The following is a 19,505-nucleotide window of genomic DNA, read 5'->3' on the forward strand; positions in this document are numbered from 1 at the left end:
AAAGTACAGATACCTCAAAAAAACAACTTAAGAGGTCATTTAAAGTATTTTACTTAAGTACTTTACACCACTGGGTATACAGTCTGATATACCACAACTGTCAGCCAATCAGCATTCAGGACTCGAACCACCCAGTTCATAAGTAAGGATTAGTATAATTTCTCTGGGATTTTTTGCAGGCACAATGTGTTCAGACGGTCATGTTATGGTATGGGTTCAGGTGGATTTAAGACCTGGAGATCAACAAACATTATCTCTAATGCAATATCTCTAGTGTTTCTTAATTTTGGTCCTGTTTTTGCCTTATTACTACACACCTGGTTCAAGTCATGAAAACTTGACTTCATGACTGAGGTGATCATTTGATTCAGCTGTGTAGTGCTAGGGCAAAAACTAAAATGTGTGTCTGCAGGACCATAATTAATAAACACTGCTCTAATGGTGTGCATACATGTCATCTCAAAATAAGACAAGAATGTGTCGTTTCAGGCACAGAAACATTTCAAAACAATTTAACACGCACCACCTGAGTCTTGCATACATACATCCCCCTCCTTTAGCTTTCAAAATCTCACTCTGTCACACATAGAGTACCAGTCAAAAGTGTGGACACACCTACTCATTCAAGGGTTTTTCTTTATTTGTACTATTTTCTACATTGTAGAATAATAGTGAAGATATCAAAACTATGAAATAACACATATGGAATCATGTAGTAGCCAAAAAAGTGTTAAACAAATCTAAATGTATTTTATATGTGACATTCTTCAAAGTAGCCACCCTTTGCCTTGATGACAGCTTTGCACACTCTTGGCATTCTCTCAACCATCTTCATGAGGTAGTCACCTGGAATGAATTTCAATTAACAGGTTGTTGTTAAAAGTTATTTTGTGGAATTTCCTTCTTCCTGTGTTGTGACAAGGTAGGGGTGGTATATAGAAGATAGCCCTATTTGGTAAAAGACCAAGTCCATATTATGGCAAAAACAGCTCAAATAAGCAAAGAGAAAAGACAGTCTATCATTACTTTAAGACATGAAAGTCAGTCAATGCGGAACATTTCAAGAACTTTGAAAGTTTCTTCAAGAGCAGTCACAAAAACCATGAAGCGCTATGATGAAACTGGTTCTCATGAGGACCGCCAGAGGAAAGGAAGACCCAGAGTTACCTCTGCTGCAGAGGATAAGTTCATTAGAGTTACCAGCCTCGGAAATTGCAGCCCAAATAAATGCTTCACAGAGTTCAAGTAACAAACACATCAACATCAACTGTTTATAGGAGACTGCGTGAATCAGGCCGTCATGGTCGAATTGCTGCAAAGAAACCACTACTGAAGGACACCAATAAGAAGAGACTTGCTTGGGTCAAGAAACACAAGCAATAGACATTAGACCAGTGGAAATCTGTCCTTTGTTCTGATGAGTCCAAAACCAACCGCCATGTCTTTGAGAGATGCAGCGTAGGTCAACTGATGATCTCTGCATGTGTGGTTCCCACCATTAAGAATGGAGGTGGAGGTGTGGGGGTGTGGGGGTGCTTTGCTGGTGACACTGTCAGTGATTTATTTAGAATTCAAGGCACACTTAACCAGCATGGCTACCACAGCATCCTGCAGCGATATGCCATCCCATCTGTTTTGAACTTAGTGGGACTATTATTTGTTTTTCAACAGAACAATGACCCAACACACCTCCAGGCTGTGTAAGGGCTATTTAACCAAGAAGGAGAGTGATGGAGTGCTACATCAGATGACCTGTCCTCCACAATCACCTGAACTCAACCCAATTGAGATGGTTTGGTATGAGTTGGACTGCAGAGTGAAGGAAAAGCAGCCAACAAGTGCTCAGGATATGTAGGAACTCCTTCAGGAAAAAGCATTCCAGGTGAAGCTGGTTGAGATAATGCCAAGAGTGTGCAAAGCTGTCATCAAGGCAAAGGGTAGCTACTTTGCAGAATCTCAAATATAAAATATCGTTTGATTTGTTTAACACCTTTTTGGTTACTACATGATTCCATGTGTTTTTTCATAGTTTTGATGTCTTCACTATTATTCTATAATGTAGAACATAGTAAAAAAAAATAAAGAAAAACCCTTGAATGAGTAGGTGTGTCCAAACTTTTGACTGGTACTGTATATCTCTCTCTACCTGTGTGCTCGGCCGGCAACCCTCCTTCGATGAATTAGACTCTCTGCTCTACAAATTAAGGACCGTCGTCTAGTAGCCACACATCATGTGTGCATCAATCAGGTCCAAGGAAGTGGCGAGGTTGGGGAGCAGGAGATGGATGAAGCAGGGAGGGAAGAAGAGGAGAGAATAGGGGAACAAATGGCAGGGAGGGTTGTTAAATGCAGAGCGAGAAGAGAAATAGTTAGAGCGTGGTGATGGAGTAACTTCAGGAGAGAAAGGAGCAGTAAAATGTCTGGAAAGGACCTAAGGTCTGCCTATACAATGGACAAAATGCAGAGAATATAGAATAACCCAATTAAAAATAAATGATAACATGTACTCTTCACATATCACCTGCTGTCTACAACAGCTATGGCTGGCTCTCACTGACTATTGATTGTAGGTAAGCTACACTGAACAAAAATATAAAATGCAACATTAAACAATTTCAAAGATTTTACCAAGTTACAGTTAATTTAAGGAAATCAGTCAACTGAAATTAATTCATTAGGCCATAATCTATGGATTTCACATGACTGGGAATACAGATATGCATTCGATGGTCACAGATATCTTTAAAAAAGTAGGCCGTTGATCAGAAAAACCTGTCAGTATCTGGTATGACCACCATTTGCCTTATGCAGCACATCTCCTTTGCATAGAGTTGATCAGGCTGTTGATTGTGGCCTGTGGAATGTTGTCCCACTTCTCTTCAATGGCTGTGCGAAGTTGTTGGATATTGACGGGGACTGGAACACGATGTCGTAAACAATCAATCCAGAGCACCCCAAACATGCTCAATGGGTGACATGTCTAGTGAGTATGCAGGCCATGGAAGAACTGGGACATTTTTAGCATCCAGGAATTGTGTACAGATCCTTATGACATGGGGCTGTGTATTATCATGCTGAAGCATGAGTTGATGGCGGCAGATGAATGGCACGACTATGGGCCTCAGGATCTCATCACGGTATCTCTGTGCATTCAAATTGCCATCGATAAAATGCAATTGCGTTCGTTGTCCGTAGCTTATGCCTGACCATACCATAACCCCACCACCACCATGGGGCACTCTGTTCAAAACACTGACATCAGCAAACCGCTCGCCCACACAACGCCATCTGCCCGGTACAGTTGAAACCGGGATTCAGCAGTCAAGAGCACACATCTCCAACATGCCAGTGACAATTGAAGGTGAGCATTTGCCCACTGAAGCCGCACTGCAGTCTGGTCAAGACCATACATGTATACATGTGGTCTGCGGTTGTGACGCCGGTTGGACGTACTGCCAAATTCCTTAAAATTACATTGGAGGCGGCTTATGGTAGAAAAATGTACATTCAGTTCTCTGGCAACAGCTCCGGTGGACATTCCTGCAGTCAGCATGCCAATTGCACGCTCCCTCATGGGACCAACACTTTACATGTTGCATTTATATTTTTGTTCAGTATACAATGCATTCGGAAAGTATTCAGACCCCTTGACTTTTTACACATTTTGTTACGTTACAGCCTTATTCTAAAATGAATTAAATCATTTCCCCCCTTATCAATCTACACACAATAACCAATAAAGTTTTTAAAAACATTTTTGAAGATTCATTACATATTAAAAACTGAAATATGACATTTACATAAGTATTCAGACCAATTACTCTGTACTTTGTTGAAGCACCTTTAGCAGTGATTACAGCCTCGAGTCTTCTTGGGTATGACGCTACAAGCTTGGCACACTTGTATTTCAGGGATGCAAACTGGTGAGGGCCCAAAAAGGTGACACTTTTTTTGCACGTAAACATGCAAAAAATCCCTGCTAGGGGGAAATGCAGGTTTTAACTAATTAAACAAAGAATATGATCTACATGATCAGTCTCTGTGTGTAAATAAAGTGTTTAAGCTAACTCGCAGCTAAAAAATGAAAATAAAGCAATCCAATGTTATTTGTTGCCTAGACATTATTGCAAATGACACTCAAGTCTTTAGAAAAAAACAATACACTAATATTGCAGTAAGCCATGACAGCCTTTATAATAGAACGTTTGTGACCACACACATCCAAATATTGCACTTGGGAAAAAACATCTTAAAGTAGAAATAGAATGGAATTCTATTTTTGCTCTATTATAGTGGCCACTATCGTAGACATAGATCAAGCGCACAAGGCTACATGTGTGCAAAAATAACATTCACCGAATAAAACATGTAATATTCCCCCTCACTCACACACAAGTGTTACTGTCAAATTCAACACAACAAAAGCAGTATCTTTGGGCTACACGGCACATTATTACATTTTACACTTTCTGCCTGTGGACATCGGTTCTTCAATGTGCCAGCAGAGCATGATACCCTTTGTTGGCATAATTGATCACTTTCAGGCAGAGAGTACACCTGGCATACCCCTTTTTATATCCACTGTATTAAAAAAGTTAGAAAGAGGGAAGTGTGTGGTGTTCCTTTCACCTCTAAGGTGACATCCAGCTTAAACCAGGCCCAGCTCCAGCTCCAATTCATCCCTGTATCCACTTGCTTAATAGTGTAATGACCTGACTAGATCATAAAGGAACAATTGTCCAGACAGAGGCTTGAGTTTACAAATGGACGGTTTATTAACCCAACTTCACACAGGCTACTGTTTGGCCGTAGCCCACGCCAAATAAAGAAGGATACTCCACAAACCAACCGCGACCTTCTCTTGTGAAGCCCACGTAAGAGAAAGAACAATGGCTAAACCTGGTCTTAACTTCCAATGCTCCATCGCCACTCCGCCAACCACCAGGATGCCCGGCATCAGAACATTCCAGGCATTCCCATGATTGGCAGATAGCAGGTTGGTTGGCATGTCGGACACCGCGAACACTGGGTACTGGTAAGCACAACACAACCAACTAATTGCCTAACACACAGCTGTCTGTGTGGGTCGCTACAATACTTAACAAGCAACGCCTCATTTTCACCTTATTCTCTCATTCTGAAAATTAACCACAGACTTTAGAGGGAAAACATCAGTTAATTCGTTAGCTAGTTAACATTTCACACAGATTGCCAGGGTCCAGTAAACAACTAACGTAATGCGTTATAACTTGAGGAACGGCAAGGAGTCGTACACCAGTAAATACTATAGCGAAGTGGTTAGGTTAACGCTACTAACGTTAGCACATCTGATGTTGTAGCTGTCTGACTTTATTAGCCAGCTAACTTTCACACCATGAACTCAATTATTTGATCCGTTATGTTGACTAACGTTGCTCAACATTTCTCTGGCTAGCTAACGGAGAATTCAATCCAGCTAGCAAGATACTTAACAATGCTTACAATACTTGTTCCACCACACTTTCCCCCTCACCTCAAACTTTCCAAATGCCAGTTGTTTATAGGTTACAGCTCATTAAGTACGCGTCATCACCTTCTCGTCCCCGTCTCCGTGGTCAGCCTTCTCACCTACCTCTTTGTTATCTTTCAGGGGACGCGCTGCTGTAACTGGCAAACTGTCTTTCCACTCTCCTGCTGTCTTTGTAGAGCGTGCGCTGATGCTATAACTAGCAAATTGGTTGTCTCTTCAGTCGCGTGCTGCATTCTGTTGTTATGTGAACGATTGGCTGAGCCTTGGATACCGCCAGTATTGATCCAAAGCCCCCCCCACCCCCAAACTTTTCACATCGGATCTACACGAATCACGTAGATCACCTATTTTGGATTCAAAACAGCGAATTTCGCTGAAAGGTGACTAGTTTGCATCCCTGGTATTTGGGGAGTTCATCCCATTCTTCTCTGCAGATCATCTCAAGCTCTGTCAGGTTGGATGGGGAGCGTCTCTGCACAGATATTTTCAGGTCTCTCCATAGATGTTAAATCGGGTTTGAGTCCGGGCTCTGGCTGGGCCACTCAAGGACATTCAGAGACATGTCCCGAAGCCACTCCTGCGTTGTCTTGGCTGTGTGTTTAGGGTCGTTGTCCTGTTGGAAGGTAAACCTTCACTGCAGTCTGAGGTCCTGAGCAAGTTTTCATCAAGGATCTCTCTGTACTTTGCTCCGTTCATCTGTCCCTCGATCCCGACTAGTCTCCCAGTCCCTGCCACTGAAAAACATCCGCACTGCAGGTGTAACAGTATATCTTTAAACCGTCCCCTCGCCCCGACACGGGCGCGAACCAGGGACCCTCTGCACACATCAACAACGGTCGCCCACGAAGCATCGTTACCCATCACTCCACAAAGGCCGCGGCCCTTGCAGAGCAAGGGGAAACCCTACTTCAGGTCTCAGAGCAAGTGACGTAACCGATTGAAATGCTATTAGCGCGTACCCGCTAACTAGCTAGCCATTTCACATCCGTTACACTCACCCCCCTTTCAACCTCCTCCTTTTCCGCAGCAACCAGTGATCCGGGTCAACAACATCAATGTAACAGTATAACTTTAGACCATCCACTCGCACCGACACGGGCGCGAACCAGGGACCCTCTGCACACATCAACAACAGTCGCCCACGAAGCGTCGTTACCCATCGCTCCACAAAGCCGCGGCCCTTGCAGAGCAAGGGGAAACCCTACTTCAGGTCTCGGAGCAAGTGACGTAACCGATTGAAATGCTATTAGCGCGTACCTGCTAACTAGCTAGCCATTTCACATCCGTTACACAGGGATTGTGTCAGGTTTCCTCCAGACGTGACGCTTGGTATTCAGGCCAAGAGTTCAATCTTGGTTTCTTCAGACCAGAGAATCTTGTTTCTCATGGTCTGAGAGTCCTTTAGGTGCCTTCTGGAAAACTCCAAGCGGGCTGTCATGTGCCTTTTACTGAGGAGTGGCTTCTGTATGGCAACTCTACCATAAATGCCTGATCGGTGGAGTGCTGCAGAGATGGTTGTCCTTCTGGAAGGTTCTCCCATCTCCACAGAGAAACTCTGGAGCTCTGTCAGAGTGATCATCGGGTTCTTGGTGACCTCGCTGACCATGGCCCTTCTCCCCCGATTGCTAAGTTTGGCCGGGTGGCCAGCTCTAGGAATAGTCTTGGTGGTTTCAAACTTCTTCGCTTTAAGAATGTTGGAGGCGACTGTGTTCTGGGGGACCTTCAATGCTGCAGAAATGTTTTGGTACCCTTCACCAGATCTGAGCCTTGACACAATCCTGTCTCGGAGCTCTACGGATAATTCCTTCGACCTCATGGCTTGGTTTTTGCTCTGACATGCACTGTCAACTGTGGGACCTCAAATAGACAGATGTGTGCCTTTCAAATCATGTCCAATCTATTGAATTTACCACAGGTGGACTCCAATCAAGTTGTAGAAACATCGCAAGGATGACCAATGGAAACAGGATACACCTGAGCTCCATTTTGAGTCTAATAGCAAAGGGTTTGAATACTTATGTAAATAAGGTATTTCTGTTTTTGCTTTGTCATTATGGGGTATTGTGTGTAGATTGATTCGGGAAAAAAACTATAATTTAATCAATTTTAGAATATGGCTGTAACGTAAAAAAAATTGGGAAACTTCCAAATGCACTTTAATAACTGTGGTTAGAAGCCTAATAATTAGTCAGAAACCCATAACTGTCAGGGGTTATAAATCAAGTCCTTATTGTCACTGCCCAACATTCTGGGAAACTGAAAAGAAAAGTCCCTCCCCTTCCCAACTCTCTCCACCAAGAACATCCCAGGACCTTCCTGCCCTTGCAGTGAAGAGAGGTCAAGGGTAGGGAGAGGGAGCAGAGATGGAATGGGGAAGCTGAGCTCAGCAGTGCTGTGGAGGACATAGAGATATGGGGCTAGGGGCAGAGCTAAGCAGTGGTGTGGAGGACATAGAGATATGGGGCTAGGGGCAGGGCAGAGCTAAGCAGTGGTGTGGAGGACATAGAGATATGGTGCTAGGGGCAGAGCTAGGCAGTGGTGTGGAGGACATAGAGATATGGTGCTAGGGGCAGAGCTAGGCAGTGGTGTGGAGGACATAGAGATATGGGGCTAGGGGCAGGGCAGAGCTAAGCAGTGGTGTGAAGGACATATAGATATGGAGCTAGGGGCAGGGCAGAGCTAAGCAGTGGTGTGGAGGACATAGACATATGGGGCTAGGGGCAGGGCAGAGTTAAGCAGTGGTGTGGAGGACATATAGATATGGGGTTAGGGGCAGAGCTAAGCAGTGGTGTGGAGGACATAGAGATATGGGGCTAGGGGCAGGGCAGAGCTAAGCAGTGGTGTGGAGGACATAGAGATATGGTGCTAGGGGCAGAGCTAGGCAGTGGTGTGGAGGACATATAGATATGGGGCTAGGGGCAGAGCTAGGCAGTGGTGTGGAGGACATAGAGATATGGGGCTAGGGGCAGAGCTAGGCAGTGGTGTGGAGGACATAGAGATATGGGGCTAGGGGCAGAGCTAGGCAGTGGTGTGGAGGACATAGAGATATGGGGATAGGGGCAGGGCAGAGCTAAGCAGTGCTGTGGAGGACATAGAGATATGGGGCTAGGGGCAGAGCTAAGCAGTGGTGTGGAGGACATAGAGATATGGGGCTAGGGGCAGAGCTAAGCAGTGGTGTGGAGGACATAGAGATATGGGGCTAGGGGCAGGGCAGAGCTAAGCAGTGGTGTGGAGGACATAGAGATATGGGGCTAGGGGCAGGGCTAGGCAGTGGTGTGGAGGACATAGAGATATGGGGCTAGGGGCAGAGCTAGGCAGTGGTGTGGAGGACATAGAGATATGGGGCTAGGGGCAGGGCAGAGCTAAGCAGTGCTGTGGAGGACATAGAGATATGGGGCTAGGGGCAGAGCTAAGCAGTGGTGTGGAGGACATAGAGATATGGGGCTAGGGGCAGGGCAGAGCTAAGCAGTGGTGTGGAGGACAGACTTTGTCTACACTTGACACTTACATGAGACTATCAGAATACGAAGCTTGCATTGAAAACACGGGTCTAGACACACAAAAGTCACTTTGTGGTCTGATTGTGTTCAGATCTGTCTGAAAAGTTGGTCAGGGATGCATTGTGTGCTGATTTCTCCTCAGTCTGGATGCAAGAGAGATACAGTATGGGGCTAGGGCAGGGTAGAGCTCAGGGTGAGGTGAGGAGTGGAGGAGTGGCCATGGCAGGGGTCAGAGCTCAGCCTCTTACCTGTTCTGTTGCTCCTGCTGCAGGAGCTGGACAGCAATCTTCCTCAGATCCAGCACTTCCTTCAGCTCATCCTCATCCTCCTCAACTAGCTGATCTTTTTCAGAGCTGCAGGAAACAGGGACATGACAATTCAGTTTGAAGCCAAAACCTATGCCAACTACAATCCCTATAATAGCATTAACTCAGTGTGTGACCCTACTATAGTGTCAGCTATCCAACGACATAACCTTCTCAGGATGTATACTGTCTGGGCCTGTTATTATATTATGTCACTTCTGCTATCATCTACAGCTACTAATTATCAACTACAGTACATTAACTAGTGTTGTAAATTAATTATTTAAGGAGATAGATAGATCAATATGATTTCAGTTTAAACTTATAGAAGTTAAAAGGTGAATTTCAAGTGTAGTGAAGACTTACCCAGACTCCTCTTTCCAGTTCTCCTTATCTTTGCTTTGGTGTGACTTGTTAAGAACCTTCTCCAATTCCTGACACACAGAACAAAAAGTAAACTCAATAAAATCATGTTATTTTTATTTAACCAGGCAAGTCAGTTAAGAACAAATTCTTATTTACAATTACGGCCTACCCCAACCAAACCCTAACCCGGACGATGCTGGGCCGCCGCCCTATGTGACTCCCAATCACAGCCGGTTGTGATACAGCCTGGACTCTAACCAGGGTCTGTAGTGACGCCTCTAGCACTGAGATGCAGTGCCTTAGACCGCTGCGACACTCAGGAGCCCATAAACAGATATGTAAAAGTAAAATCCCCACACTCTTATCCAAGTTCAATCACAACACATTTCATTTGAACTTCAAGCTGTGTGCTATGGCTGATTCCACAGGTTTCCACCCAAAAAAAGACCTAACGAGACAATCTGTTGGCTTTATTCAATCAAGTTTATGGCATTTGAGATTCCACACCTGATGCCTTTCAAGCTTTTGACTCAATGAAAGATAAGATTAGTTTAAAGCCCTGACCAAGCTTGTACCAAATCCTCCCATTCTTCAGAGCTAACAGTGGAAAAGAACAGGCACTAATTGGACACACTAGCTCACCCAGGGATAGCTCAACAGTGGAGGACTAGTGTAGTTAATGGTGTACTGTAGTGGTCATACAGCTCTCTATGGATCCCTGGGAACGTACCTTTATACATGAGATGTAGGGTCCACTCTGCTGCCCGTCTGACAGGGCAGCATCTTCCTCTGCGTTGGGCTCGATGAAGTCAAAGGGGACCTGATCTACGGGAACAACACACCAGGTTGAACCTCAGACTAATGTGCTTGTTGCCAGTTGAGCCCATTATTGCTTAAACACCGTTTTTTTTTCAAACAGTCAAATCCACTGCATCCAAACAGGTCTTACCTTTGCCTGAGTCCATCTTGGAGAGGAGAGAGAGGGCGTCGGCGCGAGCCGTCTCTGAGACCTGAGAGTGCAGGCTGATGGTATCATCGTCAGAGGGCTAGAGGGAGAAGGAAGAGGAGGAAGCTCAGTGTTAAAGTGAGCATAAAGCATAGAGTTCAGGTCTACTGAACATGTCTGCAGAAGAACTGCAAAGTGTCAGGATCAACGAGCCATGGTTGAACGCACAACAGTCCTCAGTACAATCTAGGCCTCAGTTCAGCCTGACTACAGTGGGTGAACTCTGACCTCTGTCGCAGACAGTCTTTTATCCCCGTTGTCACTGCCGATACCAGAGTCAGGAGCATGGTTCTTACTGGGGTAAAAATCCTCCATGCTGCAGAGACATATGAAGGGATAGTCAGTAATAAACAGTCAGACAGTTTTGATTCAGACACATTCATGACAATTTCGTAAGCACTTCAAAATATGTCAAGTCCTGTGTCATTAATCTTCAAAAATGTCATACCAGTTGTCATTACAGTTTCATGGCACATACTGCATATTCATGTCATTCATGATGTATATGGTCAATCGTCTTGTCTGTAGTATACTTAAGCAATAAGGCCAGAGGGGGTATGGTATATGACCAATATACCACGGCTAAGGGATGTTCTTAGCCACGAAGCAATGCAGAGTGCCTGGACACAGCCCTGAGCCGTGGTATATTGGCCATATACCACAGAGGTGCCTTATTGCTATTATAAACTGGTTACCAACATAATTAGAGCAGTAAAAATAAATGTTTTGTCATACCCATGTTATTGGTTGTCAGCCGATTGGCATTCAGGGCTCAAACCACCCAGTTTATAAATAGAATTATGATATGATATAAGAGTGTGTACCTGTCTGTGAGAGGCTGGGGAAGGCAGCGTTTGCCCAGAGAAGGGAGGTCCAGAGAGTCAGGCTTCTTATCCATCCTACAAGCCTGGATGTTCAGGTACTTAAAGATGTGCACCTTGCCCTTCAGGCAGATCTGAAACACACAAATACAAAGTGCATGAAGTATATATCCAAGTGATGAAATGAAGTGCCCAAGTGTTCATTCAAGCAGAAATTAAATCATGAGGGGACAGCTGCCCACTAGATGGTGCAACTGTTCCTCAGAGACCATTATGGGTATATCCTGGTATATCATGAAAACTGTCACAGCTAGGGGAGGTTGTTTCTGGGCATGATGCCGAGCTGAGGTTAACCTGTGTTAACTCGTCGGCACCCCATACCTGATACACATCGAGATGGCTGTGGATAATCCCATGCAGTGCCAAAATGTCATTTACAGCATAAACTACCACAGATGTTGCCACACTCTCACACTCTCACTCACACATACCTGTGCAGGTGGGGACTGCATAGGGTTGTTGTCGAGGATGATGTGCTGCAGCTGCCTGAGTCTCCTGTAGACAGGAGGGATCTCTGTGATCTTATTGCAGGAGAAGTCCAGTCTGATGAGTGGCAGGTCAGCCAGCTCTGGGGAAAGACAAAGAAAGAAAGCACAAGAGGCATGGGTTTGGATATAGAATAAGGAGGGAGATTATGGTAGACCTAGCTGGTATCTGTCACTGCTCTAGGGTCCAGAGAGTAGGGGTTGGTGAGGGAGAGAGGAGAGGACCAGGGGAGAGGACATAGACAGCTACCTACCCTCAGACCAGGTGAGAGGACATAGACAGCTACCTACCCTCAGACCAGGGGAGAGGACATAGACAGCTACCTACCCTCAGACCAGGGGAGAGGACATAGACAGCTACCTACCCTCAGACCAGGTGAGAGGACATAGACAGCTACCTACCCTCAGACCAGGTGAGAGGACATAGACAGCTACCTACCCTCAGACCAGGTGAGAGGACGTAGACAGCTACCTACCCTCAGACCAGGGGAGAGGACATAGACAGCTACCTACCCTCAGACCAGGGGAGAGGACATAGACAGCTACCTACCCTCAGACCAGGTGAGAGGACATAGACAGCTACCTACCCTCAGACCAGGGGAGAGGACATAGACAGCTACCTACCCTCAGACCAGGTGAGAGGACATAGACAGCTACCTACCCTCAGACCAGGGGAGAGGACATAGACAGCTACCTACACTCAGACCAGGTGAGAGGACATAGACCTACCCTCGGACATAGACAGCTACCTACCCTCAGACCAGGGGAGAGGACGTAGACAGCTACCTACCCTCAGATCAGGGGGGAGGACATAGACAGCTACCTACCCTCAGACCAGGGGAGAGGACATAGACAGCTACCTACCCTCAGACCAGGGGAGAGGACATAGACAGCTACCTACCCTCAGACCAGGTGAGAGGACGTAGACAGCTACCTACCCTCAGACCAGGTGAGAGGACATAGACAGCTACCTACCCTCAGACCAAGGGAGAGGACATAGACAGCTACCTACCCTCAGACCAGGGGAGAGGACATAGACAGCTACCTACCCTCAGACCAGGTGAGAGGACATAGACAGCTACCTACCCTCAGACCAGGGGAGAGGACATAGACCTACCCTCGGACATAGACAGCTACCTACCCTCAGACCAGGGGAGAGGACGTAGACAGCTACCTACCCTCAGATCAGGGGGGAGGACATAGACCTACCCTCGGACATAGACAGCTACCTACCCTCAGACCAGGGGAGAGGACATAGACAGCTACCTACCCTCAGACCAGGTGAGAGGACATAGACCTACCCTCGGACATAGACAGCTACCTACCCTCAGACCAGGGGAGAGGACATAGACAGCTACCTACCCTCAGACCAGGGGAGAGGACATAGACCTACCCTCGGACATAGACAGCTACCTACCCTCAGACCAGGTGAGAGGACATAGACCTACCCTCGGACATAGACAGCTACCTACCCTCAGACCAGGTGAGAGGACATAGACCTACCCTCGGACATAGACAGCTACCTACCCTCAGACCAGGTGAGAGGACATAGACCTACCCTCGGACATAGACAGCTACCTACCCTCAGACCAGGTGAGAGGACGTAGACAGCTACCTACCCTCAGACCAGGGGAGAGGACATAGACAGCTACCTACCCTCAGACCAGGGGAGAGGACGTAGACAGCTACCTACCCTCAGATCAGGGGGGAGGACATAGACAGCTACCTACCCTCAGGCAGCATGTGAAGACAGTTCCTCCTGATGTTGAGTTCCCGTAATGAACGGAGCCTCCCCACCTGAGGGGGCAGCACCTGGATCTCATTACAGCTGATGTCCTACAGGGGAAGACAGGAAGCAGGCTGTCACACACAGACACACCAGTAACAATATAGCTTCAGTGTTTTTTATGAGCTCTGGGATTGTGCTCACCAGTTCCATCAGTTCTTTGGCCTTCCCAATCTCCTCTGGGACAGACAGTAGCTTGTTATTGCTCACCACCAGCACTTTGAGAGGGAGGTTGAACAGGTATTTTGGCAATGTTGAGAGAAGGTTCCGGCTATAGAAACACAAAATACACATGTACAATATGAAAGTTTTATCCTGTGCGCAAGGATAACATTGGGGACATCAGGAAAAGATCAAGCAATGAATGTCTCCTCAATGGGTTAACAAAATGTTAGTGAAACAGAGAAGACGGATGTCCATGGCTGTGTTTACACAGGCAGTCCAATTCAGATTATTTTTCCACTAATTGGGCTTTATTTATTTTTTACCCCCTTTTTCGTGGTATCCAATTGTTAGTAGTTACCGCACGGACTCGGGGGAGACGAAGGTCGAGAGCCATGCATCCTCCGAAACACAACCCAACCAAGCCGCACAGCGCGCATCCAACCCAGAAGCCAGCCGCACCAATGTGTCGGAGGAAACACTGTACACCTGGCGACCTGGTCAACGTGCACTGCGCACGGCCCGCCACAGGAGTCGCTCGTGCATGATGAGACAAGGATATCCCTGCCGGCCAAACCCTCCCTAACCCGGACGACGCTGGGACAATTGTGCGCCGCCCCATGGGCCTCCCGATCGCAGCCGGCTGCGACAGAGCCTGGGCTCGAACCCAGAGTCTCTGGTGGCACAGCTAGCACTGTGATGCAGTGCCTTAGACCACTGCGCCACCCGGGAGGCCACTAATTGGTCTTTTGACCAATCAGATCAGCTCTTTTGCCAATAATTAGAAAAAAGCTCAGAATTGGGGTTGCCTGTGTAAACGCAGCCTAACTGTGTCTAGGAAATGAACCGTTTAAAACAACATCACATAGTGTAGGCCTATTTCTCCCACTGTGTCTAGGAAATGAACCGTTCTAAACAACATCACATAGTGTAGGCCTATTTCTCCCACTGTGTCTAGGAAATGAACCGTTTAAAACAACATCACATAGTGTAGGCCTATTTCTCCCACTGTGTCTAGGAAATGAACCGTTTAAAACAACATCACATAGTGTAGGCCTATTTCTCCCACTGTGTCTAGGAAATGAACCGTTCTAAACAACATCACATAGTGTAGGCCTATTTCTCCCACTGTGTCTAGGAAATGAACCGTTCTAAACAACATCACATAGTGTAGGCCTATTTCTCCCACTGTGTCTAGGAAATGAACCGTTCTAAACAACATCACATAGTGTAGGCCTATTTCTCCCACTGTGTCTAGGAAATGAACCGTTCTAAACAACATCACATAGTGTAGGCCTATTTCTCCCACTGTGTCTAGGAAATGCTCTGGCTACTTGATCCTGTGAATCCCCTGAAAGGAGAACTCCATACTTAGATAAAGCAGAACAACAGTGAACATAGGCCCTTGTAATCCCTCTAGCCTGGTGATATCATGGTTGTAGTATCTTTTGATGCTTCTTAGATCGAGGACTCCAGACACTTAGAATAACATTACAGGAATGCACCTGGCGTAAGCTACTTGAGGCTTTTTTGAGCACGGTTATATTGCAGACATTTAAAGGGCTATGGATAGCGGAAAGAAAATTTGATTTTGAGTCAATACTGCCATAATACTTAACTATACCAGGTTACTACAATGCTGATATCATGTTACAGTATGAGGTCATTGGGTCAACAGATCACGCCACAGTGTTCCATGAGTCATCACTGACCTTATGTTTAGATAGGTCAACATCTGCAAGTTGATGATGGCTTCAGGTATGCATTTGATGCAGTTGTGGTAGAGGTTGAGCGACTCAAGGGGGGCGAACAGACACACCTCTGGAGGGATCTCTGTGAGCCTGTTCTTTGACAGATCTGGGGGAGGGACAGACAAGAGACAGACAGCAGGTGAGGGTCATGGGTACACAGGGACTACATACTGTCATACATGTATGGTCAAATTCTTTATCAAGTAGCACAGATCAGGTGTTGGCTACTGTATGTATCAGGATGTAATGTAAAAAAGATCCAAACAACAGTCTCTCCTGAAGCTGCTATACACTCTTAGAAAAAAGGGTTCTTAGGCTGACCCAATAGGAAAACCCTTTTTGGTTCAAATGGAACCCAAAAGGGTTCTACCTGGAACCAAAAAGGGTTCTTCAAAGGGTTCTCCTATGGGGACAGCCGATGAACCCTTTTAGATTCTAGATAGCACCTTTTTGCCTAAGAGTATCGGTTGGGTCGGATGAAATCCTCTGGGAGAGTAAATTGATTCCAGGCAGTCTTGACTGGTCAATATGTCTGAATGAGTGATCAATGGGAACATGGCATGTTTCTCAAAGACAGCTGAAATTACACAGTTCTATTCCACACAGACTCTAGCACATAGTCATATCCATTTCCAGATCCAGTCACAGTCTTTCCCATATCGATATATCGATTCAATTAGAGTAGTCTGGCAACTCCTCTGCTTGTGTCTGTGTAAAAGCTGTTGACCCAAATTCTGCATCAAACCAAAATGAACCTGGGTCCTTTGGTGTTTCCTGGACATTTGTGGCGCTGTTGCAGTGGATACTTTCATCAAGTAGAGCCAGGGATTTACTAGCCACAGGTTGGTGAACCGGAGACAGTGAATCAGTCAGAGATCAGTCCTCATCATGAATGGCACATTATAATACCTTATAGACTTCAATGACAGGTAATACTCTGCTAAGATGAGAGGTTAAGGCAGGGATTCTCAAACTTTTTGGGGCCGGGGACCACTTTTGTATGAGCAAATTCATCAGGGACCCCCTCATAATCACAAGGCAACACGAGTGAGATAAAAATAGCCTACTAGGAGTTTTATTATGACGTTTGCAGTACATGGCTAGACAAACCAAGCCTCGGGCCCGGGGAAAGAACATACATTGTAGGTTAATAATATTACATTGTATTGTAATACACACTTTAAACGTATTCTATGGATCCCTTGGCAAAAAGTAGTTACATCTGTTGGTAGTAAAATGTAATATATATACAGTACCAGTCTAAAGTTACCTACTCATTCAAGGGTTTTTCTTTATTTTTACTATTTTCTACATTGTAGAATAATAGTGAAGACATCAAAACTATGAACGCAAAGCTGTCATTAAGGCAAAGGGTGGCTACTTTGAAGAATGTCAAATATAATATATATTTTGATTTGTTTAACACTTTTTTGGTTAATACATGATTCCATATGTGCTATTTCATAGTTTTGATGTCTTCACTATAATTCACCAATGTAGAAAATAATAAAAATAAAGAAAAACCCTTGAATGAGTAGGTGTGTCCAAACTTTTGACTGGTACTATATATATATATATATATATATATATATATATATATATATATATATATATATATATTATAAAAAAAAAAATATATATATATATATATATATATATACACACAGTTGAAGTCGTAAGTTTGCATACACCTTAGCCAAATACATTTAACCTTAGTTTTTCACAATTCCTGACATTTAATCCTAGTAAAAATTCCCTGTTTTAGGTCAGTTAGGATCACCGCTTTATTTTAAGAATGTGAAATGTCAAAATAATAGTTGAGAGAATTATTTCTTTCAGCTTTTATTTCTTTCATCACATTCCCAGTGAGTCAGAAATGTACACTGCTCAAAAAAATAAAGGGAACACTTAAACAACACAATATAACTCCAAGTCAATCACACTTCTGTGAAATCAAACTGTCCACTTAGGAAGCAACACTGATTGACAATAAATTTCACATGCTGTTGTGCAAATGGAATAGACAAAAGGTGGAAATTAAAGGCAATTAGCAAGACACCCTCAATAAAGGAGTGATTCTGCAGGTGGTGACCACAGACCACTTCTCAGTTCCTATGCTTCCTGGCTGATGTTTTGGTCACTTTTGAATGCTGGCGGTGCTCTCACTCTAGTGGTAGCATGAGACGGAGTCTACAACCCACACAAGTGGCTCAGGTAGTGCAGCTCATCCAGGATGGCACATCAATGCGAGCTGTGGCAAGAAGGTTTGCTGTGTCTGTCAGCGTAGTGTCCAGAGCATGGAGGCGCTACCAGGAGACAGGCCAGTACATCAGGAGACGTGGAGGAGGCCGTAGGAGGGCAACAACCCAGCAGCAGGACCGCTACCTCCGCCTTTGTGCAAGGAGGTGCACTGCCAGAGCCTTGCAAAATGACCTCCAGCATTACTATATACACTCAATTAGTATTTGGTAGCATTGCCTTTAAATTGTTTAACTTGGGTTGAACGTTTCGGGTAGCCTTCCACAAGCTTCCCACAATACGTTGGGGGAATTTTGGCCCATTGCTCCTGACAGAGCTGGTGTGACTGAGTCAGGTTTGTAGGCCTCCTTACTCGCACACGCCTTTTCAGTTCTGCCCACATATTTTCTATAGGATTGAGGTTAGGGCTTTGTGATGGCCACTCCAATACCTTGACTTTGTTGTCCTTAAGCCATTTTGCCACAACTTTGGAAGTATGCTTGGGGTCATTGTCGATTTGGAAGCTTTAACTTCCTGACTGATGTCTTGAGATGTTGCTTCAATATATCCACATAATTTTCCTACCTCATGATGCCATCTATTTTGTGAAGAGCAGCAGTCCCTCCTGCAGCAAAGCAACCTCACAACATGATGCTGCCACCCCCGTGCTTCACGGTTGGGATGGTGTTCTTCGGCTTGCAAGCATCCCCCTTTTTCCTCCAAACATAACGATGGTCATTTTGGCCAAACAGTTCTATTTTTGTTTCATTAGACCAGAGGACATCTCTCCAAAAACTACGATCTTTGTCCCCATGTGCAGTTGCAAACCGTAGTCTGGCTTTTTTATGGCTGTTTTGGAGCACTGGCTTCTTCCTTGCTGAGGGGCCTTTCAGTTTATGTCGATATAGGACTCGTTTTACTGTGGATATAGATACTTTTGTACCTGTTTTCTCCAGCATCTTCACAAGGTCCTTTGCTGTTGTTCTGGTATTGATTTGCACTTTTCACACCAAAGTACATTAATCTCTAGGAGACAGAACACGTCTCCTTCCTGAGTGGAATGACGGCTGCGTGGTCCCATGGTGTTTATACTTGCGTACTATTGTTTGTACAGATGAACATGGTACCTTCAGGCGTTTGGAAATCGCTCCCAAGGATGACCTTTTTCTGAGGTCTTGGCTGATTTCTTTGGATTTTCCCATCATGTCAAGCAAAGAGGCACTGAGTTTGAAGGTAGGCCTTGAAATACATCCACAGGTACACCTCCAATTGACTCAAATTATGTCAATTAGCACATCAGAAGCTTCTAAAGCCATGCCATAATTTTCTGGAATTTTCCAGTCAACTTAGTGTATGTAAACTTCTGACCCACTGGAATTGTGATACAGTGAATTATAAGTGAAATAATTTGTCTGTAAACAATTGTTGGAAAAATTACTTGTGTCATGCACAAAGTACATGTCCTAACCTACTTGTCAAAACTATATTTTGTTAACAAGACATTTGTGGAGTGGTT

General features: G+C 45.1%; 1 protein-coding gene across 3 annotated transcripts in view; it reads right to left on the bottom strand.

Annotated features, from left to right (window-relative positions):
- The window catches only part of LOC129863340 (leucine-rich repeat and calponin homology domain-containing protein 2-like), an 80,699-nt gene that overhangs the window by 35,834 nt on the left and 25,360 nt on the right, over nt 1-19,505 (bottom strand). For 2 of the 3 annotated variants that reach the window (XM_055935244.1, XM_055935243.1), the window contains exons 2-12: nt 15,713-15,857; nt 13,983-14,109; nt 13,783-13,888; nt 11,999-12,135; nt 11,511-11,641; nt 10,915-11,002; nt 10,630-10,726; nt 10,411-10,505; nt 9,681-9,748; nt 9,258-9,362; nt 2,147-2,215 (exon numbers count right to left, since the gene is read on the bottom strand). In XM_055935244.1, the coding sequence (XP_055791219.1) occupies nt 2,147-2,215; nt 9,258-9,362; nt 9,681-9,748; nt 10,411-10,505; nt 10,630-10,726; nt 10,915-11,002; nt 11,511-11,641; nt 11,999-12,135; nt 13,783-13,888; nt 13,983-14,109; nt 15,713-15,857 (1,168 nt within the window). The remainder of the gene's footprint in view (nt 1-2,146; nt 2,216-9,257; nt 9,363-9,680; nt 9,749-10,410; nt 10,506-10,629; nt 10,727-10,914; nt 11,003-11,510; nt 11,642-11,998; nt 12,136-13,782; nt 13,889-13,982; nt 14,110-15,712; nt 15,858-19,505) is intronic. The other variant, XM_055935245.1, reaches the window with a different exon arrangement.

This window comes from Salvelinus fontinalis, chromosome 10 (genome assembly GCF_029448725.1).
Source record: "Salvelinus fontinalis isolate EN_2023a chromosome 10, ASM2944872v1, whole genome shotgun sequence".
In the NCBI taxonomy this organism is placed as follows: Eukaryota; Metazoa; Chordata; class Actinopteri; order Salmoniformes; family Salmonidae; genus Salvelinus; species Salvelinus fontinalis.